This window comes from Oncorhynchus kisutch, linkage group LG16, assembly GCF_002021735.2.
Source record: "Oncorhynchus kisutch isolate 150728-3 linkage group LG16, Okis_V2, whole genome shotgun sequence".
Classification (NCBI taxonomy): Eukaryota; Metazoa; Chordata; class Actinopteri; order Salmoniformes; family Salmonidae; genus Oncorhynchus; species Oncorhynchus kisutch.
In genome coordinates, this window is record NC_034189.2 from 45,258,284 (window position 1) to 45,286,279 (window position 27,996).

The window sequence follows — 27,996 nt, forward strand, 5'->3', positions numbered from 1 at the left end:
CAGTAAACAGAGCACAGAACTACCCACACTCCTACACACAGAACTACCCACACACAAAAGACACATAGGGAAATCCACCCCCTCACAGGCAGATCCAGTGTAAACGGTTTGGTCAACTCCTGCTCAGGCACCTTTCTCAGCTCAGCTCTCTTCGGTACCTGGACCCAGAGGAGGACCGCTCAACGTGATGCTTCTCTCCCAAACACTCTGCCTGTGCTTGGCACTAGCACTCAGCTATGCTGCTCCAGCGTGAGTACTGCTGATCAACTGCTAAGCCTTTACATGTTAGTCATTTAGCAGACGCTCTTTTCCAGAGCCACTTACAGGAGCAATTAGGGTTAAGTGCTTTGCTCAACAGCACATTGACAGATTTTTCACCCAGTCGGCTCGGGGATTTGAACCAGCGACCTTCGGTTATGCTCTGAACCGCTGGGCTACCAAAGTGGAATCCACGTTCAGTGTAGCCACAGCTAAATACACTGCCTCTAAATTGCCTCTTGCTTTGTTGAACTGTGTCACGGTCGTCCTCCTCTTCATCTGAAGAGGAGAGGCGAGAAGGATCGGAGGACCAAAATGCGGCGTGGTATGTGTTCATCATGAATTTTAATAAAGAAAACACAGAAACACTATACAAAAACAATATAACAACCGTGACGCTAATGAGAACTGTGCTGAATCAAGCAATCAACATAGACAATCACCCACAAACAAACAGTGCAACCCAGGCTACCTAAGTATGATTCTCAATCAGAGACAACTAATGACGCCTGCCTCTGATTGAGAACCATACTAGGCCGAAACATAGAAATAGACAAACTAGACTTGTAACATAGAATGCCCACTCAGATCACACCCTGACCAAACAAAACATAGAAACATACAAAGCAAACTATGGTCAGGGTGTGACAAACTGTTACTTTATTCAACACATTATGGGCTTCGCTGTGCTGTGTTAAGACATGTCTTACGCAACCCAATTGTATACTATGCTGCCCCACATTAGCTGGGTTAGTTCCATAAGTTTGTTTGCAGTATCACAGAGGTCAAAGGCAGGATCAATAACCCAAACACACAAAGAGTGGTCAAAGTCAGTCGTGTACCTCAGCACTTCTATCACTGAATCACCCCGTTACCTCATCATTACAGATCCCCTTCATATCAATCAGGTGTCCCTTTGAGCCGCTCTATTTGGAATAGGGCTGTGTATACTACAGCATCATTATTGGTCTGTCTACCCAGAGGGTGGAGTCATGATGTGCAGTGTATTATCTCATTTCCCATCTCTATGACCTCACTCATGTCTCATCAGAATGAGGACATTATGGTTTATGATGAATAATGTCCGCTTTTTTTTCTACGCAGGATCCATGATGTAATGATGGCAAGTGAGTCTAAGATCCATATTCATTTAACAGCCTGTCAAAATGTAGGACCTCAAAACTCATTGACTGATCCAGGCATGCTTAGGCAAGGCAAACAACTAGGGTTGCAACTTGCCACGGGCACAGGTGTTATTCACAGGTGTTATTCAACTCCCTTTCAGCCCATTACTCATGTCCTACATGCTTTTACATGAGAGTAGGATGCATGACTTCCAAATCACCACACCTTTCATGTGGAGAAATGTTGGAATAATGAAAAGTCATTCAACCTGCATCTCACCTTGACTCTGACTGGCCCATTACACCACGACCATGACCACCACGAGGATCAGGTCCACCACAACGCCAACCCAGACCGGTGTGACGGCATCGAGTTTAACGCCATTGCCCCCCCCCCCCCCCCCCGACGAGAAAGGAAACACCTTCTTCTTCAAGGGTATCAAGACCATGTTATGAGTCGTCTTTTTTACCCTCATTCTCCCTACAGTGGGCTTGTCATTGTCATTATATGTCATTATGTCCCCATCAGGATGGCTAGGGTTACGGGTACACTCTTAGAAAAAAGGTACAATCTAGAACCTAAAAGGGTTCTTTGGCTGTCCCCATAGGAGAACCCTTTGAAGAACCCTTTTTGGTTCCAGGTAGAATCATTTTTGTTCCACGTAAAACTCTATTGGGTTCCAAGTAGGACCCTTTCCACAGAGGGCTCTACATGGAACCCAAAACCTGGAACCAAAATGATGGGGACAGCCAAACATCCCTTTTGGAACCCTTTTTTCTAAGAGTGTAGTGGATTAGTTAGTGGGCATTTTGTTACGGGTTACCATGACCTAGGTATTTTTGAATTGTGGAGCGTGTAAGCTTACATTTCCATGTTTATATCTGATCCCAGATCTTAACTATGCTACTCTAAGGGGATCACCTGTGGAAGGGCTTCACTTGTCCAGCTCAGGTCAGATGACTGCCATCACCTGGGGCATGTTGACGCTGCCTTCCGTATGCACAACAAAGAAAAATCACATCGACCTTTTCCTGGCACTGTCAATATCAGTGATGTAGTCGATATCCATGTGAATAGGCCCTTAAACACGTAGTTTTATTAGTGACTCGTCAGCTTGGGCAATCTTTTTAAAAGTCAAATTATGCAAACATGTGCTCCCATTACCATTGTAAACAGCATTCAAAGGCATCATGCCCATAGGGGGCATAGTAGCACGTGCCACCTCATATTTGTCCTGTAAAAAAGACATACAAAATATATAAAGTTGAAGTCGGAAGTTTACACACCCCTTAGCCAAATACATTTAAACTCAGTTTTTCACAATTCCTGACATTTAATCCTAGTGAAAATGCCCTGTCCTAGGTCAGTTAGGATCACCACTTTATTTTAAGAATGTGAAATGTCAGAATAATTGTAGAGTAAATGATTTATTTCAGCTTTTATTTCTTTCATCACATTCCCAGTGGGTCAGAAGTTTACATACACTCAATTAATATTTGGTAGCATTGCCTTAAATTGTTTAACTTGGGTCAAAAGTTTCAGGAAGCCTTCCACAAGTTTCCCACAATAAGTTGGGTGAATTTTGTGTCACGATCGTCGTATGAAGCGGACTAAAGTGCAGCGTGGTATGGATGCATTCCTTTTATTGAATGACGAAAAACACGACGTAAACTGAACAAGCTAACAAAACAACCGTGACTGCTAATGAAACATAGTGCTAACATGCAACTAGACATAGACAATCACCCACAACCCAAAATTACAAAACAGGCTACCTAAATATGGCTCCCAATCAGAGACAACGACTAACACCTGCCTCTGATTGAGAACCATATCAGGCCAAACACAGAAACAGACAAACTAGACATCCAACATAGAATGCCCACTCAGATCACACCCTGACCAAACAAAACATAGAAACATACAAAGCAAACTATGGTCAGGGAGTGACCTATTGGGGATTGGGGAGGGTCTGGGTGGGCATCTGTCCGCGGTTGCGGCTCTGGCGCTGGACGTGGCCCCCACGTCACCATAGTCTTAGTCCACTTTAGTAGTGCCCTAGGACTGGCAACCCTACTAAAGGACCCCACTGGACTGAGGGGTAGCTCAGGGCTGAGGGGCAGCTCAGGACTGAGGGGCAGAGTGTAACTCAGACTCCTGTTAACCCTTTGATGAGACCATTATGAACATTTCTCTGGTTTATTGCTATAAACATGTATCAATCATTCACAGACAGCATATCAGGAAATGTGTTATGGATATCAAGTTTCCTAGTCTTGGTGTGAGCTGCCTTGCGTATGTTTTCTCTCTCACAGGAGAAGAAGTGTACAACTATGACATCGCCACAGAGTCAGTAAAGGAGAGACAGTGGGCCCACCTGCCCAACTGTACGTCTGCCTTCCGTTGGCTAGAGCAATACAACTGTTTCTATGGTCACAACTTCACTCGGTTGCACTCTGTATCTGGGGAGGTGAATGGAGTGTACCCCAAGGACGCCAGGCACTACTTCATGACGTGCCCCAATTTCAGTAAGAGAACCATGCAAAGGATATTACCCTTCCTCCTTTATCAAAATCAGTTAATTGTCAGAGAAGGCTGTTGGAAAGAGCTATAGGAGGATGGGCTCATTGTAATGGCTGGAATGGTATGAATGGAACGGTATCATCAACACATCAAACATATAGAAACCACGTGTCTGACTCCATTCCACTCATTCCATTCCAGCCATTCCAATTAGCGTGTCCTCCTATAGTTCATCCCGCCAGCCCCCTCTGCCCAGTGTACATGCTGTGAGATTGAATAGATGAATGGTGAATGGTAATAACAACACCATTTCAAGGAAAAAAAGCTTTTGGATTGTGTTGAGACATGTTACTGTTGGATTGGCGTGGCGGTGAGGCACAGGTTCCCAAAATGCAGTGAAGTGACTCACCATCACCTCAGACGACTCCTATGCCTTCACTGGTAAGAACTAAGCCTTTGTGTTCAATTGTGCACACAACTCGCATAAGACAGTTTCCCATTTTCACCTCCGTCCCACTTCCTCAGGTCGTATTTATATGCATCTAGACACCCATAATGATGGTAAACACGCCTTCCCCATTGCCAGAACCTGGAAGGAAGTGGCCAACGGGGTGGACGCAGTCTTCTCCTACAGTGACAAGATCTACATCATCAAGGTGGGTCAAAGGTTACAGGATGTAGGGGAAGACAGGGACTTCCCTTGTGATAAATAACATGTTCAAAGCTTTACTCACTACAGTACCCCTACCTACAGTACCCCTACCTACAGTACCCCTACCTACAGTACCCTACCTACAGTACCCCTACCTACAGTACCCCTACCTACAGTACCTTTATTGTTTATTGTTATTCACTGTATATTTACTCCTCGTGTCACTTTAACTCTGCATTGATGGAAAAAAGACCCTTAAGTAAGTATTTCACTGTTAGTCTACAACTTGTTTACCAAGGATGTGACAAAAGAAAATTGATTTGATTTGAGTATTGTTTGTCCCATGGCACATAAAACACACCTGAATGCCACCTTTCCAGTTGACAGGGCAACCAAGTTTACATCTACAAATCAGCAGCTCCCTCCACTCTGATTGAGGGCTACCCTAAAAGCCTGAATGAGGAGCTGGGCATCGAAGGGCCTGTGAACGCAGCCTTTGTTTGTGCAGATCACCATATCGTGCACATTATTCAAGGTAACTAATTGGACATTGAACTTGAGTACATTCAAATCTATCCAAGAAAGGGTTATTGATCTTTTTACATCAATATTCACAAAAAAAATGATTTTCCTGTGTCAGAAATGGTTTGATATTGAGATAAAAACAGCTGCATTGGAACTTAGGGCTGCAGGGTAGCCTAGTGGGAGAGTGTTGGAATCCCCAAGCTGACATGGTACAAATTTATCGTTCTGCCCCTGAACAAGGCAGTACCCCCTGTTCCTAGGCCATCATCAAATACAAGATTTTGTTCTTAACTGACTTGCCTACTTAAATAAAGGTTCAAAAAAGAAAATAATTTAAAACATGACAGACCCCTAGGATAGTAGCCAGAGAGGCCCCACGACCCATCTCCGGCATCGAGGCAGGCATTGTGGCCCTGATGGCATCAAAATGTTTGTGGGCTCTGAGTACTACCACTACGACACCCCCAGGCTCCTGGCTTTCAGCAAGTTCCGCCCAGACCCCCCAAAAAAATCACCCCAGACATGATAGGCTGTGTGGAATAGGAGTCAGTTTATGTTAGATACCTTTTCGAAGAATGTCAATTGTGATCATCTGTACTCAATGGACAACACGGTGTTTTAATAAAAAAATTGCCAAATTTGCTGTCAAAACATATAATCACATGTTAAAGTAACTATCCAGTGAGTCAATAAAATGATTGACTCATCCTATACTATTTTCTGTGGCCAAAGCATACATTTGAGAAAAAAACACTTCAAAAAACACTTCACTTAAATTTTGATCTCAAACAGACCATCCTCATAGAGGATGATATCCTCAGCGTTCTACTCACATTAATATTTGTAATGATCGGTATATGTGTCACGTTCTGACCTTTATTTCCTTTGTTTTGTATTTATTTAGTATGGTCAGGGCGTGAGTTGGGTGGGCAGTCTATGTTTGTTTTTCTATAATTTGGGTATTTCTATGTTTCGGCCTAGTATGGTTCTCAATCAGAGGCAGATGTCATTAGTTGTCTCTGATTGAGAATCATACTTAGGTATCCTGGGTTTCACTGTGTGTTTGTGGGTGATTGTTCCTGTCTCTGTGTTTGCACCAGATAGGACTGTTTAGGTTTTCACACGTTTTTTGTAGTCAGTTGTTCATGTGCACATTTATGTATTAAAGGAACCATGGACACTTACCACGCCGCATATTGGTCCTCTGATCCTTTTCGCCTCTCCTCTTCGGAAGAAGAGGAGGAAATCCTTGACAATATGTCAAAACCATTCTGTTGTGTTGGGGTAACTAACACAGAAAATGTGCATATAAACATACTTAATTTCAAAAAATGTGGAAGGAAAAGTATTTATCTCATATTGGAATTTATTATAGGTCATATTTCATAGAAATCTGGAAACACTGGGCAGTTACTCTAACTTGACACCACAACTCACAAGTCACCCAAACAGTGTTTTTTTAAGGTTCAAATAATATTTTATCACATTATTGTTTAACATTTTTGTATGACAGAGATTAGTTAAATTAAAAAGATGCAAAGAAAAGGTAAAGAAGGAAATAAGAAAAGTACAATAGAGTTTATAACTAAATATGAAATGTATACAAAACCTCAAGGTAAAGAGGAAAAAGATGAAGGTAGAAAAATAGTGATTTTATAAGCATTACATTTAATTATGAAAATAAATATGTTGCAGTTCCTAGGGATGGTAAATTACTGTAGATAATGGATCCCATACTATGCAACATATATAACATTATTGATGAGACTGATTTAAGATTAACCCAGGTTATTGTTAGATAAAATACAGTGGACTCCCGAAGGAGAGATTTCATTAGTACAGAAAACATGCTATCTTTTGCAGTGTTTTGGCTTTATCTAATAATTTGAAGGTTTGTCTTTAAATAGTAGAAAGATGACAAGGGTATATGGCATCTGTTGTGAACCAGGATCATTGAGAGTATCGGGTTATTAAGTTGAACTATATAATTATCTTATAGATTACTAAATAGAAATGTTGAGTTCTATAAAATTAATTAGTACAAACAGGGAGACAGTGAGACAGTCAGTCAATATTTGGAAACAGAAACCATATCTGGTACTGACAGTATTAGCTGCGGCAACAGGAAGCAGATGCGGAAGCGAAAAAGGCCGGTTTTAAACCATTAAAGCAGCAGTAAAAGAGGAAGTTAAACATAGACATAACTATACTGAAGGATTGTCAGTCTAAGAGCACCAGTGAAAGAGGAAGTTAAACATAGACATAACTATACTGAAGGATTGTCAGTCTAAGAGCACCAGTGAAAGAGTGGGGGCTCGTCCGGGACCCATGTGCAAATTTATTAGGTCAGTTAGACACCGACACAGGAGTAGGGGAATGGGACTTTACATGGAAGCATATAATGCAAAGAGAGGCTAACCTAGAAAAGACTAGTCAAAGAAAAAAGACAGCCGCAGTGCGAAGAGTGGACACCTCAGGTGGGTGGTCCTGGTTGTGGACCAACGTTGTGGTCCCCATCTGGTGGTCGACCCGGGTAGGGTTTCTGCGAATGAAGTCCGCTCCATGGCTGGACAGCAGATGTCCAGTTGGTGGTCGCTGTTGCAGTCCCCCCTCTGGTGGTCGACCCGGGTAGGGTGTCTGCAAATGAAGAAGTCCGATCCATGGCTGGGCAGCGGATGTCCGGATTGGGAGCGCCATTGCAGTCTCCCCCCTCTGGTGGTCGACCCGGGTAGGGTGTCTGCAAATGAAGATGTCCGATCCATGGCTGGGCTGCGGATGTCCGGATTGGGAGCGCCATTGCAGTCTCCCCCCTCTGGTGGTCGACCCGGGTAGGGTGTCTGCAAATGAAGATGTCCGATCCATGGCTGGGCAGTGGATGTCCGGATTGGGAGCGCCATTGCAGTCTCCCCCTTCTGGTGGTCGACCCGGGTAGGGTGTCTGCAAATGAAGATGTCCGATCCATGGCTGGGCAGTGGATGTCCGGATTGGGAGCGCCATTGCAGTCTCCCCCCTCTGGTGGTCGACCCGGGTAGGGTGTCTGCAAATGAAGAAGTCCGCTCCATGGCTCGGCAGCGGGTGTCCGGATTGGGATCGCCGTTCCGGACCCATCATCTGGTCCTCCAGACTGGAAGATCTGGGCAGTAACTTAGGCAGATGTTAATATCATTACATTTCCTCCCAAATGAGCGGCGTTGTGGTTGTATGGGGAAGTTGTTTATGGCTCTATCACTTTCTACGTGCCGAAGAAAATGAAACAAAATGAATGAAAGAATAAACAAAACCAAATATAGTTATGCCCCCTTAATCGTCTAATTGGACTGTATTCTATCTATGTCCATGGTCTTGGAAAAATGACCCTATCATGGCATTGTCTAATGTCATATCTAGGGCTTTCCTACTTTGCGGGGTGTTGCTTAGGGTACTATCCTAAGTTGATAACTATATGATAAGTCTACAGCTGTAAGGCACTAGTTTTGGGCAGTCAACAGGGATGACCTATGGACTTCTGAGAAGAAAACTGGTGAGTGCTGTAGCTGTAGAGTTAAAGGCCTCAAAATAAATGTTCAACTTTACTAAGGCTGGTATTTTGCTCGGACCCTTAAGTGATCCTAGCATAAATCCTAATTGGATGTTCCGTTGTGCATGTGAGTTCATGTTTATGCAAGCGCACATGTCAAAGGAAGGAAACCAATTATCCTGGCAGATTACAACTTGTTCAGAATGAGTCTGACGTAGTCAGGTAATTTTCAGGTCAATGCCTGGAGGTCAGTCAGAATTGGTGTCGAGGGAGTCTGTAGTGGTTTTACTACCAGTCACTGTCTTCCACTATTGTAGTGGCGGTGGGTATGAAGAAGTATACTTCACAGCTATGTTATCCACGGAGGAGCTAACATCATGACAGAAGTACTCTTTAAGTATTGGACCAGTCGTACGTGGTGTGATCGTGGTTCATGACTTCTAATAACTTTTCTCCTGAATGGAGGGTTCTATTTATTAGTGGCATGTGTGTTAACCATTGGAAGAGTGCAATGGAGATTCCCTTCCCCGTGTTGCACTCTGAGTGACTCCTATGTTGCTATAATCAATAGCAATTTAACTTGTGAGGTTACTAATCCTCTTACTGAGTGTTGCTGGACTGACCGTGGTATTGGTACTGGTACTCAAGGGGTCCAGTTGTCCTACCGATTTATTCTGAAATGTTATCCGACAGGAATACATGATTAGAGCATTTTACTAGTTGTCTTGGAGTGACTACTACACATCAAATCAAATCAAATGTATTTATATAGCCCTTCGTACATCAGCTGATATCTCAAAGTGCTGTACAGAAACCCAGCCTAAAACCCCAGACAGCAAGCAATGCAGGTGTAGAAGCACGGCAAGGAATGATTAGTGTTGCCATTTGTTTTGGAGGTGGACAAGTCCACTGGACTTCCTTTACGTCCAGTGTGGTACACCTCAGTACTATCTTACATGTGTTCTAAGATAATCCCCGTCTAGGGGCCTGTCTGCTCCTCACTGTTCTCAAAGGGGAGTTTACAACTAGATTTGATTTATGCTCTGGTTGCCTCGTAAGGTGTTGTCCGTAGTCTCGACCCCCCCTCCACAGGCCTCGATAAGGCTCATCATGGGTCTGGGCTACTATTCCCCCCATTTGTGTCTCGGGATCCCCCCACCAGCGGGTGGTGTTGGTATCTGAGGCGCAAACTAACATTTCGGACCCCATGTATGAGTTGTCAGTGGCCGCGTTATTATGAGAGTGGCTGTAACCTTTCAACGAAATCTCCTGGTGTTTGTGCTTCAACACCCTCAGTGGCTGTCGAGGTCTGTCAGTCACCACCGCGTCCACATGTGGCAACCTCTTCAGTACCTGCAAACTGAGATGAGGATGTCGGTCTGTGATATCGCAAAGTGTTTCACCAGTGGGAGTCATCGGGTCAGTTGCTGGACTGACGCCATTAGTGTCATTGTAAGGGTTGACAGTCCCCCACAAAGCGGAAGGTGTGTCATCGGATAATTCATCTCAAATACCGTATTGCAGGACTGCAAGGAGGAGGGAAGTTGCTCATTCACAGAGACAACTGGCTCGAAATCATGAAAATAATTTTCAATCAGATTGGCTGATGGAATGTGTCAAGATATCATAATATCTCCTTGGATCGGATTCTGCACCAAGTGTTTTCTAAACGTCTTTTTCCCAAGGGGTGCTTTCGACAGATACCCCTCGTGAATGACTGCGATGCAGCTAGCGTTAGGGGGAGACAGTGTGGTCGGTGGAGAAGGCACTGTAGATTGTGACCATACCTGGTTGGTTTTTCAATCCATCAATGGGAGTAACCGATCCATCAAGTCTGCTCCAAGTAGGAGGTGTACAGTTTCGAGGCTGGTAACATTCACAGGGTGAACGAGCGATACGTCCTTGAAGTGTAGTTTCAGCATGACTCTCAATGTGAGAGGCGAGGTAGTCTGAGTGACCCCTCGAAGTGTAGTGTTGCATCGTTCCACTTTTAACCAACATTTAGTTGGCTTCAAAGCCGTTTTTAGATCATCAAACAATATTTGAGAGATGAGTGATATTGTCGCACCCGAATCAATTAGGACATGACAAGTTAAGCAGTCCGCCAGGACTGTTTCCAGGTATGGTCGTTTCGATTCGTGTTTAGTGGACATATTTCCCACAAAGTGGAGTGGTCGTTCGCAACGACGTGATGTGTCAATTTTGTTCAAGGTGGAAGCAAATAGACTTTTCAGATTTTGAGTGGGCTTGGCTTTAACGAAGCGTTTCACCTTTTTCTTCGCAACCTTTGTGTCAGAGTCTATAGACAAAGCCCGTGGGCATGTTTCTTGATCAAGCAGGCCCTGTATAGGGTCTTGAGTGAATTTGAATTTTAACGTCTTTAGTGAATTTGAATTTTAACGTCCTTGCTATGGGTGTTAATTCCTGCGGACCTGGTGTCCGGTAATTCCTCGTCTAGTCCTTGTGACTTATCTTTTACCCTTTTCTCAAAAGTTTCTCGCTTTAGTTCTTCACGTAGTGGAACTTCTGGAGAATATTGGTCTACGTTTTGATCATCCTTCAACCCTGTGTTACCCTTGTGCTCTGACACTTTGTGTGGGTTGGGTGCAGGAACGTAGTGAACAGGTCATTTGTAGCGGTAGTCATTTTGATGGCGACGTACTTTACAGTTATTTCGACCGCGGAGGTTATTGGAATCATGGTTTCGTGGTAGAAACTGTTGTTGTGCGTCATCTCTTAACGCTCCAATACCTGATAATGCACCCTCTAACTGGAGTGAGTGCTCCTGGTCAAACTTCAAAACCGAGTGGTCAGGGCTCTTAGCGTTGCGAGCTTTTGATGCCTCAAAAGCTGTGCTTGCAAGCTCTCTGAGTTGTAAGATAGGCAAGCCAACGTGGGCGGCAGGGCCCATGTAGGTAATGTTGGTAGGATACATGTTCGACAGGAACATTTGTTTAAATGGTAACAGGTCTTCTTCCATGCCTGTTTCAGTGAGTAGGCCAAAGTAAGCTGAACGAAGCATATGATAGTAAGCTTGTGGATGTTCATTTCGAGCTTGTTTGACCGTGTTAGCCAGTGAGCTATCGTGTTTGTGAGTTGCAGATCCACTGAATTCTAATTTCAGAGCTGTGGCAAGTTTAGCATAGTCATTTAACATGTGTTGCTGTTGTAGGCGAATTAACCTTGTCACGTGTCTATTTGACGTTCGCTTCAACAGGTAAACCCTGTCAGAACCCGTAGCGTTCGGGTAGCCATCCAACGCATCCTCTATGTCAGCTAGGAACGTCTCAGTATCGTTTGGCTGACCTGGAACGGGGTCAAAGGTGGGGAAATTCTTGACGAGTTTGTCAAGGTATTCCGCGTCAAGCGGGTGGAGAGGGTTGGCTTCATCCTGTGGGGAAAGTGGGGCCGAAAGGCCAAGAGGAGAAGCCAAGCTTTGGCTTTGTTTGCCAAGAGGCAACATATTACTCAGTGCCAAATGGCCAAGAGGAGAAGACTGAGGGACACATGATGGAGGCAATGTCTGAAACCTATCGTCTTCACTCCTTTGAGTACCGGGCTCCGGTTGCTTGGATGGATAGTCACGATGTAGAGCATGACCATTCTGGACTTCCTCCAGATGGTACCTAGGGGTGGTATTCTGCTGCATTGCAGAGTCCACTTGAGTGCTTAGCCTGTTCACACCACCGCGTACCTCTAGGGGTACCAGCCCCCCCTGCTCAACTGACACAGTGGCGCACAGAACGCAAAAATATTCTTAGAAATATTTAACCTCCACACATTAACAAGTCCAATAGCTCAAATGAAAGATAAACACCTTGTTCATCTAGCCAGCAAGTAAGATTTCTAAAATGTTTTACGGCGAAAACATAGCACATATTTATGTCAAACCACCACCAAAGATAGGCTAATTTACATAGCCATATTTGTAGAACAATAGATGCAATCACAAAAGCAGGATTAAAAGAAAAATAATTCACTAACCTTTTGAAAATCTTCATCAGATGACAGGAATAGGACATGTTATACAGTACATTTATGTTTTTTTCAATAATATGCAATTTATATCCATAAATCACTGTTTACATTGAACGTCATGTTCAAAAAATGCTACTAGAATGTCCGGAGAAATGATGATAACTCTGCCAGATAACAGAAATACACATCATAAACGTTGACTAAATATACATGTTCTACATATAGTTAGAAAGATACACTTCTTCTTAATAAAACAGCTGTGTTACATTTATTTTTAACGTTACAGAATTCGTTCACTTGTCAATAATATGAGACGGCGCTCATAGATTAGCAATATGGCTCCGTTATTTCGGAGTCCACAGAAACACATAATAACCACATAAATATTCCCTTACCTTTGCTGTTGTTCGATCAGAAGTCGTGGAAGAAGTCATACTTACCAAAAACAGCGTTTGCCTTTCAAATGTGTGTCTTTGGGTTATCAAACGCGACTAATTTCGGCTGAAATGCACCCAAAATTCTATGGGTTGCGCATCAAAACTTCAAAATTACCTATTATATGTCGACTAAACTGGTCAAACTAAGTTCAGAATCGAGCTAAAACATGTTATAAACACACATAAAAATCCTTAGCCCGAAAGGACAAGACTATATCGTTTGGTGGATCTTGGAACAAAGGAAGCCAAAGACCCGAGGCGCGCACGTATTATCGCGTGACCCGAAGGTTTCTTCCCGCCAAAGGGTGAGGGAGAGCGCGATCTTCACAATGAAGCGCCCCATTGAAAGAGGACATCGCGCTGAAGAGATAGGAACTGTTCCCAGATCTGTAGCTGGTTGGGAAGGGTGGGGGCGATGACATCAAAGTTGGGCCAACTTTTCTGCTGACAGAAAGAGTTTGGAAGAATGGCTGCCCTGTGAGTTCTGCTTTACATAGAGACATAATTTGAACGGTTTTAGAAGCTTTAGAGTGTTTTCTATTCAATAATATTTATTATATGCATATATTAGCAATTTTTTACTGATTTTTTGTCAGTTTACTATGGGCACGCATTCCTCCAAAGGGGGCAGTATTCTGCCCTAGCCTTAACAGGTTTTAAAGTACTGATTTTGGACACGTGAGTGTCGCACTTGCTCCTTTTGGTCTCAAACTTATCTGTCATGGTTTGCAGATAGAGGTCTTGAGTACGGAGCGAGAGATTCAGTGATGAGATTTCTTCCTCTTGCTTGGAAATCAATATTTCCATCTTCATCACCCGAGTTCTCTCATCATTCATTTGGTCAGCGACTTCAATGAGTTCTGCTGATTTGTCATCCAACTTAGTCATTGTGTTCATTAACTGATGGTCTTTGTTCTGCAGCGTTTTGAGTAGAACCGTGTTACTCTGAGTAACGTTCAACAAAACTGCCTGCATGCTATCAAGTTGCTCCTGTTTGTAGATAACAGATTTATCTAGTTTGGAGTGGACTGCATCGTATTTAGTTTTGGCTAAATCGAGTTGTTCCTGGAGACAACGATTTTGTTGAAGAGTTAGTGCTCGTTCATCGTCATAAGTATTTGCAATTACTTTTAATTGTTCAGATTTAAAACGCAGTTCCTCGACTAGCAGAATGTTTTCATTTCCTGCTTTTGTCAATAGTTGCTCAGTTCTCTCCACCTGTCCCCTGACGCAAGAGCACAAAAAAAAGAGCTTTGAGGACACCTCACCCTGGGTGAACTTGATGGAAGATTTGGGTTTAGATGATGCATAGACACAGACACCAGAAGCACTACAACTAGCAACTAGCACTGAAGTGCAACTCGCACTTCAGTGCGAGGATACGAGGATACGCCGCTTTAAAAATATAATTCAGAGCATGGGTTGACTTGGTCCTGAATAAAGAGTATATAAGAAGCATGCTTTCAATGGAAAGGCATGATAGTTGAACTATCGTGATACTTCAACTATCATCAACCTAAAAGGTAAATATCTGACTTTCATACTCTAGAACAATTGTATCTCTTGACTTCTGATTTCTGGATGAGACATACTGAGACTGCTACCCAGTACACTCCTTGTGCTGAATACATCCAGTTCCTAACAGGAGTGGATAAATAGCAACAGTGGTGTTACAAAGGGACTTGATCTCAAACCGTTCTCTTCAATAATCAGTAAATCATAGTACAAACTTCCAGTAGGAGAAACAGATACTGAGTGAGTGGATAAGCCTCTAGAACGATTGTGAGTGGAAGAACATACTCTTTGGGGACCAACCAGGTCATCCTACGCTAAGGTAATTAACCACTTCTTGTAATACACATATAAGGCATTAATAGTAGTAAGTGTTTTGATGATGTTTGATGTTCTTGATTAAGAACCAAAAATAAACTGTATTAACGTGTACAACTGTGTGAACTGCAAACATTGAATAAAAGGTAGAAACTAGACCCAAAACCCTAATGGGAGAGAACACCTCTGACACTCCCAATCTAGGGAAACAAGTCTAGGTTCTACACTAAAGACAATATAATGGTTTGGACAGAATAATCATTTTATTGTAATAGTAATACTCTATATTAATACTCAAGCAGTATTAGTCGACGGACATAGACTGTAAATCGTAACCAAGTTATAGCTTGCGTGAGTCCAGATATAAGGGCATACAAAGGGAAAGAGAAAGTCAAGTGAAAGTAAAGATTGATATTATCTAAGATCCCGAAACAAGCCTAACGGCATCACACAAGGCTAATCTCCGAATAAAAGGGCAGGATACATAACAAGGTCAGTCTGGACCGGACCTGTGAGTCACCTGTTAGCAGGGTGACATAAGAACTTGAGTGAGACAACTTGTATCACTCTTGACGGGGGTACCTTAACGGTCCTATAGCAAAATCCCCTACCGCGACACCCCTCATGTCTGGCACGTGCTTCAGCTGTGCACTGTGGTATTGGACCGACGCCACATTTTTATGGCGATACATCAGTGCAAAAGTGGGGAGAACCGTCACAAAGCCTGTGTTTGATGGTTGATTTTGGAGAGCGTTCGCAATTTCGGCTGTTTTTTCGCTAATGACATAATTAGGGATGGTATCACTGCTGAGGTCAGAGATCAATCCTTTTATGGGTGGAGGTTCACTAATTAACGGAGGAGTGGTGACCACCTCCTTTGATAGCTTGCACATTATTAGAAAAATGTAGAGGAAATATTTTCCTATTTTGTTCAAAGTTTGGGTTTGGAATTCATTGGAAGCTGCAAAGACAAGTTTAATCTATTTATAGATGTTGACGAACCATCAGTACTGTACCAGTAATGTGGAAGTTGGACGTGAATGTATTTGCAAAAGCAAATTTTATTAATTAATCAATGCCAATGATTAATCCTACCTGGGTAGGCTATCTGGGTATTAAACTTTAATTACCCTGAGAAGTTGCTTCATCTAGGTTAATATGAGAAGTTGCTTCATCTAGGTTAATATGAGAAGTTGCTTCATCCAGGTTAATATGAGAAGTTGCTTCATCTAGGTTAATATGAGAAGTTGCTTCATCTAGGTTAATATGAGAAGTTGCTTCATCTAGGTTAATATGAGAAGTTGCTTCATCCAGGTTAATATGAGAAGTTGCTTCATCTAGGTTAATATGAGAAGTTGCTTCATCCAGGTTAATATGAGAAGTTTAAAAGTGTGTCATTTGATTGGAAGAACATTAAGGTATGTTCAACAATTTAATTTATTGAATTGAATGAGACGATAATCCGTACAATATCCATTGATTGGATATCATAAGTGTAAACAGTAGATCAAATGTTGGGAAAATTCAACACTGTGGTACACTTCTCCCTAAGGCCGAAGCCACATGGGATTCCTGCTGGGATTTCTGTCAGTACTGGATTACTGAATGGTTTTGCAAAAACCAAATGTTACTGATTGATCAATTTAATGATAAATCAGACCTGTATAGGCTAATTGGGAATTAAAATTGAATTAACCTGAGAAGTTGCTTCATCTAGGTTAGTTTGGAAAAAGTTTACAATGTTTTATTTAGAAAACTCATCAATTTGGACATTGCCAGATTTACACTTATTAGTTCAATTGGATAAGACGTTGATATCCGTCTGGATATCATAAGTAATGACTTGAGTGTGACCTGAATAATTCTTCATGAAAGAATATAGTAGGGCACATCAACGGTCAATGATTTCACACACTGAAATCAAACGGAACTACCCAAGGCGGAAGTTCCGTTCCGCAAGGTGGAGGAATTTCAATGTAGCACAAGAAAACAAAATGGCTATGTCCCTTGTTAGCTTTAGCATGCAAGCTAAATCCTCCCTTGTGCCTGAAAATGCAGCACATAGGATTCCCTTGACAAGGGAAAGGTTTTACTTATAACGCATTATGTTCAAACCCTTTTCAGCGTTTTTTGACAATGTTTTAACCGGCAACAACGAAATGCGCCTTGGTCTACTCGAGAGAGAGACAGAGATAAATATCGCTGGTCAAGCTTACATCTCATGAATTTCAATCGGCTGGTTCTTTGTCCTTGCTCAAGAAATTAATAATGACCGTGCCTACCCACGTCTGAAACGCACCAGGCAGAAATAGCCCTGCGTTTGGCCAAACACTCTTTTTTCTCAGATTTCTATAATTAGCTTTATCAACCCTCAGAAATGTATTCGCTTACGTTACCCTGACTACGTCAGAGAACAACACAGAGGCGGGGAATCCTCAGCACACACACACACTCACACAATAATGCTTGTCTACCACTCCAAAAATGTGTACGATAAATTTGGTATATTATATAATCTGCTTTTCTATTTTATACAGGCTGAATCAAAATGAAAGCATAATTTTCTATTTTAGATTCCTATCAGGGGGCTCCAATAATGTCGTGCCTTTGGCTATGCCGGATTAAGTAACATGACATGCTATTCTATAAAATAATTTATCCGTAATTACTATTACCTGATTGAGCTAATCATGTAAATGTAATTAACTAGAGAGTCGGGCACCACAAAATAATATTTATAGAGCTGTTATCTTCCGAATAAACTCTTAAAGACATAGTAATATTTTACATCAATAGCAGTCAATATTAATCGTTACCTTAATTCAGTCTCATCTGAAAGTTGTAAATTCTTGGTTATCTGCATGAACCCTGGCTAACAAGTTGAATCAGCAATACAAAATTGGGTTTAATTATTTATTTAATTATTTATTTACTAAATACCTAACTAATCACACAGAATTACACATACACATAATTAAATCATAACTTGATAACAAATTACGTCATAAAGGAAAACGTCCCTAGCGGGCGGAACAGATATGACAGCTTGTTACACAAAGCAAAGGGCTAGGTTTGAGTGAAAGAGCGGGAAGAGTGAGGAACAAAGGGGTGAAGCTGTGCTATCGTAAATACAGTATCTTATGCATTCTAAATTACCGCCCATTTGGAAAAGGAAAATGCAATAAATATTTACTCTGAGCTTAGTTTCGGTAGGTTGGTGGAAGATGGAAGGCCGTGTTGCCCAACCGAGTCCTTTGTCCTTTGAAGAATGTCTCTGCTGGTAAATTGAATATGTTGTATAACGTTATTGTGTGGTAGACGGGATAGTCTGTCTGTTCCTTCCTAGCCCTAATTTGCAGCGGCTGTTGCTAACTCAAGGAACTCTGTAGTGAATAAGAGTTCAAAGTCCATACCAATCGCAACCAAAGCTCATGCTGATGTTGGCTTCGTTCTGTAGTTATTATCTGGACCATTCTGACATCGGACCCTCGTCCTCGGAACTCGGAACAGGAGGTTACATTGTCGTCAAGGATTTATATAGGAAGGGAGAGGAGGGCGTGTTTGAAAAGATTTATAGACCATGTCCCTTCACAGGGGCGGGCCACTGATTGAGCAGAGCCCTATCTTATGAAAACCCAAATCTCACATTTTAGAAGCTAAAATCGCATTTCATCCCATCACAAATAATTTAATATTCAAACATTTAAATTGAACAACAATTCCATGTGAATCCGTTAACTCTGATGTGTAGACTTTCCACTGTAGAGTTTATGCCATCTTATCATTGATGAGAACATCTCAGATGACAACCGAACTGACATCATATTCATTAAGTACCACTGCATATGTTCAGTTGGTCGGATTACCAGAATATAGTTCATTTCCCCCCACCTTCTGATGTTCCCAGAATCTCTACGTTAACCAGGGGTTTTGCAAATGTAACATCAGTAGGGTAGAGAGAGGAAAAAGGGGGGAAGAGGTATTTATGACTGTCATAAACCTAAGCCCCAGGCCAACATCATGACATATGTGTAAGCATTTCTTAATGATATTCTCATGCAGATGTAAAGAAAAGGTTCAAAGTGTGATGGTTGTTTCAAATCAACGTGTCACTATCACAGAGCCTGCACCCCAGAGAGGATGGGATTTTCCTCAGCAGGGCCGTCCTTGGTCTCTAATGCCAGCCGTAGTTGCTGCCAGAAGACCGCGGTGTGCTCCCCAACTCTGGGCCAGCTCAGGTATGTGCGTTTCTTCACTAGCTTCCTCATCCGGTGGTAGGGTGACAGCTGGTGGGTAGGGATCTCCTCCAGGAACACCAGAATCAGGACGTCCTTCTGCTCATCAAAGAGCCGGAAGCTGGCCACCTGGATCTCCCGGGAGCACCACTCACTCTCCAGGTAGCGGTGGCTGATGACACAGATGGTCTTGCGGCTTCCGTAGATGCCGTCCATAATGTTGTCTATGATTGGTTTGCCTGGCTGGAAGTCCCGGTGGTGGAGACACAGCTTCCAACCCTGTTCTCCCTCCAGCTCTGGCAGAAGCTCCCTCAGGACCCAGGGCTCATCGTGGGCATTGTAGGAAATGAAGGCATCGTACTGACAGCCATGAGGCTTGTGCTTATTCCTTTGCTTGGTGTCATAGAGGAACGCCAGGAAGAGGTAATAGCCGTAAATGACCTCCCATTTCAGGAAGTGGTAGGCAAAGGATGCTATCAGGGTGAGGAGGACCAGACAAGTGGTCGAGATGTAGTAGTAAAGTCCTAAGTCCACTGTACAGAACTGAAGCTCAACATCCAACAGCTTGTTGCCCTTTAGATCTTCAGGATAGTTGCAGGTCAATTCTCCTGCGCCAGCAACTTGTGTTTGGTTGTTGCTCTCCATCCACTGGACAAACCAAGCATCACTGCAGCCACAGGTGAAAGGATTATCTTGCATGTCCAGGTATGTCAAGGCAGGGAGAGATTGCAACACTGTCTCATTGACTACTGTTATGTCATTCTTTCTCACCTGCAAGAAAGTGACTCTACTGAGGTTTGCTCCTATGAGGAAATCTAAGGACTGAAGTCGGGCTTTGGGCAGATAAAGTCTGTTGAGACTTGGGGTTGGGTGAAACAGCTTTGGAGTGAGGGCTGTGAACTCATTCTTACTGATATCAAGGAACCACAACCGGGGTGTGTGAATGAATGTGTCTGGGTGCAGGTCCTTAATATTAAGACTCCCTGCCTGGAATGACAATAAAGATTTCAGACCTTCAAGAAAGTTGATTGGTAGATGACACAGTCCCTTGTGACGCTGACTAAATATCAAAAGGTTCTCCAGAGATGTCAGATGAGAGAGGGGTGGAGGGTCTAATTTATCATCATTTACATATGTGATGTAATTACAGGATATATCAAGAGTTCTTAAGTGTGGAAGTCCCGTGAGCACAGTATTTCTGATGTCTATTTGAGTGATCTTATTTGACTGTAGTCTAAGTTCTGTAAGATTCACCAATCCCTCAAAGGCTCCATCTTCAAGACTAGCAATCTGATTGTCAAATAAAAGCAGGGTCTTGAGTGATGCTAAGCCTTTAAAGTCTCCTTTAGAGATTGAGCTCAGTTTATTGTATGACATCGACAAAAATTCTAGTTTGTGCAAACCACTCATGAAGTCATCATTCAAGGTCAGGATTTTGTTTGATCCCAGTTTAAGGATCCTTAAGTCTTTCAAATCCTGGAAAACACATCCTGGAAGGTTGGAGATTTGATTGTGGAAAAGAAAGAGTTGTGTGAGTCCTGTAAGATTGGAGAAATCTGAGCAGCCCAGTTTATGGATGATATTGAAGCTGAGATCCAGGAGCATTAGTGTGGATATATTTCTTGTGGCATCTGGTACGGAAGAAAGCCTGTTGTGGCCCAGTCTCAAAGTACTTAGTTGCTCCATTGATCTGAATGATACCTCCGACAGCTGAATAATATTATTATTTTCTAAGTCCACTTCGGTCACTTGTTTACATGACTGCAGAAATTCCTCAGACAAAGCACTTATGTTGTTATGATGCAGTCGGAGCAAGCTAAGTGTGGGTATATTGCAGGCAAAATCAATGAGAGCCTTGACCCTCTCTTCACTAATGTCATACAGTCTCAGATGGACTAATGAGGAGTTGACCGTCTGCAGCACCATAGCCATCCTCTCCAAAGACATCTCAATCCCGCTCAGGTTGAGACTTTTGACGTTTCTCAGAAAAGACCTGTCCAGGACATCCCATTCCATGTGTCCAAGTTGGCCACAGTAGGCGATGTCTAACACCTCAAGGTAAGGAAGAACATCTGTCGTGATCCTGAAGACTCCCAATGGATTCCGGGATAAATCCAACAGCCTCAGCTCTATAGAAGTGTTTGATATTTCCTGTGACTGGAAAGAGGTGAATCTGTTGCTCCCAATGTACAACTCCTGTAAGTGTGGTAATTGTACGATGGGCTGAACTTCCTTCATATTATGAAGGTTGTTCTTGGTTAAATTCACTGTCTTCAAACTGGAGAGAAGTTGAAAGGATGAGGACCCGATGGTTGTGATGAGGTTGTTGTCCAGATGTAGCAGGGAGAGGCTGGCCAGGCCCTGAAACAAATGGTCTGACAGGGTTGTGAGTCTGTTATGAGCCAGATTCAGCTCTCGAAGCGCCTTTAGGGATCTGAGAGACCCATCATCCACTTGAGAGATCTGGTTTATGGACATGTTTAGAATTTTGAGGTTTGACAGTCCTTTAAAATCCAACTTTCCGATTTTGGAAATATTATTCATGGCCACATCTAAAACACTTACTTTACAAGGAATATTTATAGGCATGACTTCAAGATTCCTGTTATAACAGAGTACTTTCAAGTTAAAGTTGTCACTGAGATTACCCCGGATTGTGCAGTTTTTCAGGAAGTACCCACATGCTGGATCAGCTAGACCCCAGCAATACATCAGGAAACTAAGAAAGAGTCTCAGCTGAGAGAATGTAGACCCACTTTGTTTTCCTGGCATGGCTATCTTGAGTGTCATTGTGAGGAGCTTGACATCTACTTCAGATCTAGAGAGAGAAAAAAGACAAATACAGTGACTAGCTGTTACATCCTTAGGGGGCTGGAAATGTAACATAATTAAACAATTTAATGAAGTTGCAATAACACTGGTAGCTGTTGGTATTGTGGTCCTCAAAATAACTGACAAGTTATTATTTATAGGTCATCCAAATTATCAACATAACTCACAAAAAGTCTGCTTTACTGATAAAGACAAACTAGAGTAGAAAGGAAAAAAAGTAAAGACCACCATCAAATTAGAAATGAGTATATAAGGGTAATAACATTGTCTGGATAAGAATAAAACACACATTTGTCTGATATTTTTGAAGAGATAGACCAGCAAAAGACAACTAAAAACAGCCAGACTACATAGTAATAATTTTTACTCACAATTGTCGGAAGAATACAGTCACAGTGAGCACTAGTGCAGCATAGGACTGTGATCACCTGAGTCCCGGTTCTACCACCCTGTTCCAAAGAGCACTTCCCTGGCATTTTACTTCACTAAACTTTATTCAAAATATATATTGGTATTTGTCTAGATTGATTTCTCACAAACAGCTACAACACAAGTGAAAACTTAACAGACTGGGTTGACCTGACACACAGTTGACTAAGTGGCAGAAAAGAAGAAGCGAGAGAGAGAGAGAGTCGGGGGGGAGTCAGGCTTGTTTGCTCTCTCTCACAGTTGGACCGAATAAAATACTGATGCTGAACATTATTTCCTAGAACTAAGAACATTCTGATCCAAACATTGAACGGGTACTAACACTGACACTTTTTACATTCCAGAGAATTTAATGTTAATTTCTTTACCAGAAGTCACCTCCAACACTGTTTTCTAGAATTTGGCAGGACATCCAACTGGCGACCACGCCAGCCCAGGACCTCCCCATCCGGCTTCTTCACCTACGGGATTGTCTGAGACCAGCCACCCGGATAGCTGTTGAAGCTGTGGGTTCCACAAACTGTCAGAAAGCATCTCATCTGCATCCTCACCAGGGTCTTAAACCATCTTCATTGGGTAAATGCTCACCTTTGACAGTCACTGGCATGTGCTCTTGACAGGCATTTTAGAGGAGTGGGACAACTTTATGCAAAGGAGCTGTGTCGCTCTGCATGAGGCAAATGGTGGTTACACCAGATACTGACTGGTTTTCTGATCCATGTCCTACTTTCTGTGACCAGCAGATACATAGCTGTATTACCAGTCATGTGAAATCATCATGTGAAATCAATAGGTTAGGGATAGGGACTAATTAATTTGATTTATTTCCTTATATATATTTTTTATTTTATCTTTATTTAACCAGGCAAGTCAGTTAAGAACAAATTCTTATTTTCAATGACGGCCTAGGAACAGTGGGTTAACTGCCTGTTCAGGGGCAGAACGACAGATTTGCACCATGTCAGCTCGGGGATTTGAACTTGCAACCTTCCGGTTACTAGTCCAACGCTCTAACCACTAGGCTACCCTGCCGCCCCATATGAACTGCATTTATATTTTTGTTCAGTGTAACATAAGGTAAAAGTTATTGAGCAAACATCCCAGAATTGGAAAAAAAAATAGTAGATCTACCTTGCTTGTGAGCCAGAACTGATACCACATTGTGATACAACAGTAGATCTACCTTGCTTGTGAGCCAGAACTGATACCACATTGTGATACAACAGTAGATCTACCTTGCTTGTGAGCCAGAACTGATACCACATTGTGATACAACAGTAGATCTACCTTGCTTGTGAGCCAGAACTGATACCACATTGTGATACAACAGTAGATCTACCTTACTTGTGAGCCAGAACTGATACCACATTGTGATACAACAGTAGATCTACCTTGCTTGTGAGCCAGAACTGATACCACATTGTGATACAACAGTAGATCTACCTTGCTTGTATGTTCTTTATGATGTAATATAACTAATATAGATACTGTTTCCCTTTGTGCACTGACTTTCCCCTTGTTATTGTTCTATTTCTCATTCATACTTCATAGACTTTATTTCATTTTGAGAGGCAAGAAAATGGAATGAAAGGGAGAATGACGTCGCTCTCATATCAAGGTGTGTGTGTGTGTGTTAACATAAGTTAACATAAGTGAGAAGAAGGTTATAGAGAAAACAAACCGAAATTGGACTTGTCTGATCCATCTCACAATTGGACCAAATAAAATACTGACGCTGAACATATAAGGGCACTTATAAGAACTGAGACATTTGCTGGCTGAGCTAGCTAGATATTTCTACCCAGAGACCACCAAAGAAAATCCTGATTGGATATTTTTTTCTCTTCAGTAGTAACCTTTCTCTTTCCAACACAAACTGAAGAGATGAATTCAGAAGGTCATACAAATTATTGTAAATATTACATAGAAATTAAAACAGAATTCTGTTTAAAATATATCAATACAATTGTAAATCCTTAGGCGTTTTCTGAAGGCATAGAAAGCCCTCGCGGTTCCCCACTGCTGAATGTCTCTCTCAATTCCTTGGTCAAGGAAGATGACTGAACCAGAGTTCTCAGAGACACTTCTGTCTACTTTGTGTAATAACAGTTTGTGTCCAGTAGATGACAAAGTATACAAAGGAATGTGTTCGTAAAGAAATCTCAGAATGCAATTCTAATGCAGCATAGAACTTTCAAGAGGATACGTGTTTAGGCTCCCAATGAATCACTTAACAAAACCAACTGATGAAATTGAAACCCAGTCCCATAGAGATGACAATTATAAGACTGTCCATAATGTGTAAGTCTCAGGTTAGAATTCAGTGCATTTTCATTTAATATTATTGAGTCAGGGAGAGTTATTTCATTCAGATTCAGATCAGATTGTTTAATAGTCACATGAACAGGGTTGCAGGTGTGATCGCAGGGTAGAGTGAAAATCTTCAGCTTCAACCTCCAACATGCAGAGCTAGTAAAATAAAATAATGGAAAGGGTGATAAAACAATAGAAATAGCACTATGTACATAATAACAACAATGGCATGCATGGTTAGATCATCTGTGAAGACAAGACCTTCATGGGAAAGTGTTCAGTGATTTACAAAGCAGGTATGAATGAAGTTTTCACAGACATCATAGCAGACACAGTCCTTACTTGTGAGCCAGAACTGATACCACATTGTGATACAACAGTAGATCTACCTTGCTTGTGAGCCAGAACTGATACCACATTGTGATACAACATTAGATCTACCTTGCTTGTGAGCCAGAACTGATACCACATTGTGATACAACAGTAGATCTACCTTGCTTGTGAGCCAGAACTGATACCACATTGTGATACAACAGTAGATCTACCTTGCTTGTATGTTCTTTATGATGTAATATAACTAATATAGATACTGTTTCCCTTTGTGCACTGACTTTCCCCTTGTTATTGTTCTATTTCTCATTCATACTTCATAGACTTTATTTCATCCACAGGTGACAGGAAATAAAATGCAATGAAAGGGAGAATGACGTCTCTCTCATATCAAGGTGTGTGTGTGTGTGTGTGTGTGTGTGTGTGTGTGTGTGTGTGTGTGTGTGTGTGTGTGTGTGTGTGTGTGTGTGTGTGTGTGTGTGTGTGTGTGTGTGTGTGTGTGTGTGGAAGGTTTATGTTAGAATTATTGTTCGTGTTAGAATTAGGTTTACGGTTATGGTTAGGAGCTAGGTTTAGTTTTAGGGTTAGGGGCTTGGGTTAGGTTCAGGGTTATGGTTAAGGTTAAGTTTTCATTTTGGGGTTAAGGTTAGAGTTAGGGTAGTCCATCTGTTAATGGCTCACCCAATCTACTTACCTCATCCCCATTTTGTTTTTATTTATTTTTCTGCTCTTTTTCACACCAGTATCACTACTTTCCCATCATCATCTGCTCATCTATCACTCCAGTGTTAATCTTCTAAATTGTAATTATGTCACGCCTTGGTCTTAGTATTTTGTGTTTTCTTGAATTATTTGGTCAGGCAAGGGTGTGACATGGGTTATTGTGGTGTGTTTTTGTCTTAGGGGTTTTGTGGGGTGTCTACGTAGTCTATGGCTGCCTGGGGCGGTTCTCAATCAGAGTCAGGTGATTATCGTTGTCTCTGATTGGGAACCATATTTAGGCAGCCATATTCTGTGAGTGTTTTCGTGGGTGATTGTTCCTGTCTTTGTGTTTGCACCAGATAGGGCTGTTTCGGTTTTCATTATTTCATTTCATTAGTGTTGTAGTTTCTGTATGTATAGGTTTTCCTTCATTAAAATATATCATGAATCATCATCACGCTGCATTTTGGTCCGATCCTTGTTCTACCTCTTCGCCAGAGGAGGAGATAGAAGAGAGCCGTTACAAATTACTTCGCTACTATGGCCTATTTATTGCCTTACCTCCTCACGCCATTTGCACACACTGTATATAGACTTTCTTTTTTTCTATTGTGTTATTGACAGTACGCTTGTTTATTCCATGTGTAACTCTGTGCTGTTTGTGTCGCACTGCTTTGCTTTATCTTGGCCAGGTCGCAGTTGTAAATGAGAACTTATTCTCAACTAACTAGCTTACCTGGTTAAATAAAGTTCAAATAAAAAAATAAAAAGGGTAAGGGTTAGATTTGGGGTTAGGGAAACTAGGAATGACTAGGGAAACTAGTTAGGGAAACTAGGAATGAGACTGAATTGTGTGTCCCACATGGTTAGTTCTACAATACTGTGTGTGTGTGTGTGTGTGTGTGTGTGTGCGTGCGTGCGTGCGTGCGTGCGTGCGTGCGTGCGTGCGTGCGTGTGTGTGTGTGTGTGTGTGTGTGTGTGTGTGTGTGTGTGTGTAGAAGAAGTGAAACAGGGAGTGGGAGTAAAGGTATCATTCTCAGAAAAAAACACGAATAGAAACACAAAAAAGGGTGTCCTGGGGGATGTTTTAACGAAAGTGAATGAGGAAGTGAGACACACCAAAATTGGACTTTGTTTGACCTTTATGGTGAAACTAAACTGATATGGATACTTTGTGTGACTTTCCCCTTGTATTTATCGTTCTATTTCTCATTCATACTTCATGGATTTTATTTCATCCACAGGTGAGAGGAAAGAATATTGAATAAGTGGAGAGAGAAGAACATAAGCACCACAGGAGGCTGGTGAGAGGAGGACATAATAATGGCTGGAATGGAGTGAATGGAATGCTATCAAACACATGGAAACAATGTGTTTATGTGTTTGATACACTCTTAGTAAAAAGGTGCTATCTAGAACCTAAAAGGTTTCTTCAGCTGTCCCCATAGTAGGAGCCTTTGAAGAACTCCGGGTAAAACCCTTTTGGTTCCAGGTAGAGCCCTTTCCACAGAGGGTTCTACATGGAACCAAAAGGGGTCTACCTGAAACCAAAAAGGGTTCTACCTGAGGAACCTGAAGCTGCTGAAGAACCCTTTTGAAACCATTTATCTAAGAGTGTACCATTCCATTTATTCTGTTCCAGCCATTACATTGAGCCCATCCTCCTCAATCAAGGTGTTACTGTGATAAGGACCTGTCTGCCACCCCTAGGGCAGTAGCCAGAGAGGCCCCACTGCCCATCTCCAGCATCAAGGAAGGTATGATGACATCAAAGTGTATGTGGGCTCTGAGTACTACCACTAGGAGACACCAAGCCTCCTGGCTTTCAGCAGGATCCGCCCAGAGCCTAACAAAATCCTCCCAGACATGATGGGCTGTGTGGAATAGGAGTCAGTGTGTGTGCGATCTCTGTTCAATGAATAACAACTGTGAACATCTGTACTCAATGGACAACATGGTGTCTTTATTAGAACATTATCCAAACCTGCTGTCAAAACATAAAATCACGTGTTAACTCAAACAACACAATACACAAGTCACTCGAACAATGTTCTTTGAACGCTTCAATTGATACTTTATTATCACATTTTATGCTGAACATTTTGTATGACAGATATCAAAATGTACAAATAAACTGTAAAAGTGTGATTATATTGCATTAATTTAAGAACAAAATCAAGTATATCTATGACAAGGAAAAAATAAGCTAATATGATCATGAATTGGCTTATTCAATTTACAAATATAAGCATTTCCTACCCTCAAAAAAAAGATATTTGATAAAATATTGAATTTGCCCTTTACTACTAA

The 27,996-nt window shown here is 42.0% G+C and overlaps 2 protein-coding genes across 5 annotated transcripts; one reads left to right on the forward strand and one right to left on the reverse strand.

Moving 5' to 3' along the window:
* Positions 1–27,834, forward strand: LOC109879415 (hemopexin-like). 4 transcript variants are annotated; one of them, XM_031792532.1, is made up of 7 exons: positions 1–249; positions 3,699–3,911; positions 4,432–4,562; positions 4,946–5,093; positions 22,739–22,917; positions 26,931–26,990; positions 27,329–27,834. In XM_031792532.1, exons 1-5 carry the CDS (start codon positions 237–239, stop codon positions 22,816–22,818), a joined length of 585 nt encoding a protein of 194 aa, XP_031648392.1. In that variant the 5' UTR covers positions 1–236; the 3' UTR covers positions 22,819–22,917; positions 26,931–26,990; positions 27,329–27,834. The 4 variants fall into 4 exon arrangements, with proteins under 4 accessions (XP_031648392.1, XP_031648391.1, XP_031648395.1 ...); XM_031792531.1 differs by having other exon boundaries at positions 26,931–27,834; XM_031792535.1 differs by lacking the exon at positions 22,739–22,917.
* Positions 18,776–22,499, reverse strand: LOC109879409 (toll-like receptor 13). The gene is made up of 2 exons (XM_020471588.2): positions 22,284–22,499; positions 18,776–21,898 (listed from the first exon to the last, which is right to left on the reverse strand). Exon 2 carries the CDS (start codon positions 21,868–21,870, stop codon positions 18,961–18,963), a length of 2,910 nt encoding a protein of 969 aa, XP_020327177.2. The 5' UTR covers positions 21,871–21,898; positions 22,284–22,499; the 3' UTR covers positions 18,776–18,960.
* Positions 27,835–27,996: the final 162 nt, after the last annotated feature.

What these genes read in the sequence shown, in the direction of transcription:
- LOC109879415 (XM_031792531.1), top strand. An exon ending in CATGACGTGCCCCAATTTCA is followed by an intron (nt 3,912 to 4,431) that starts GTAAGAGAACCA and finishes CCACTTCCTCAG; the next exon opens with GTCGTATTTATATGCATCTA. An exon ending in TATCGTGCACATTATTCAAG is followed by an intron (nt 5,094 to 22,738) that starts GTAACTAATTGG and finishes ACTGTTTTCTAG; the next exon opens with AATTTGGCAGGACATCCAAC.
- LOC109879409 (XM_020471588.2), bottom strand. Translation starts at nt 21,870, where the DNA reads ATGACACTCAAGATAGCCATGCCAGGAAAACAAAGTGGGTCTACATTC.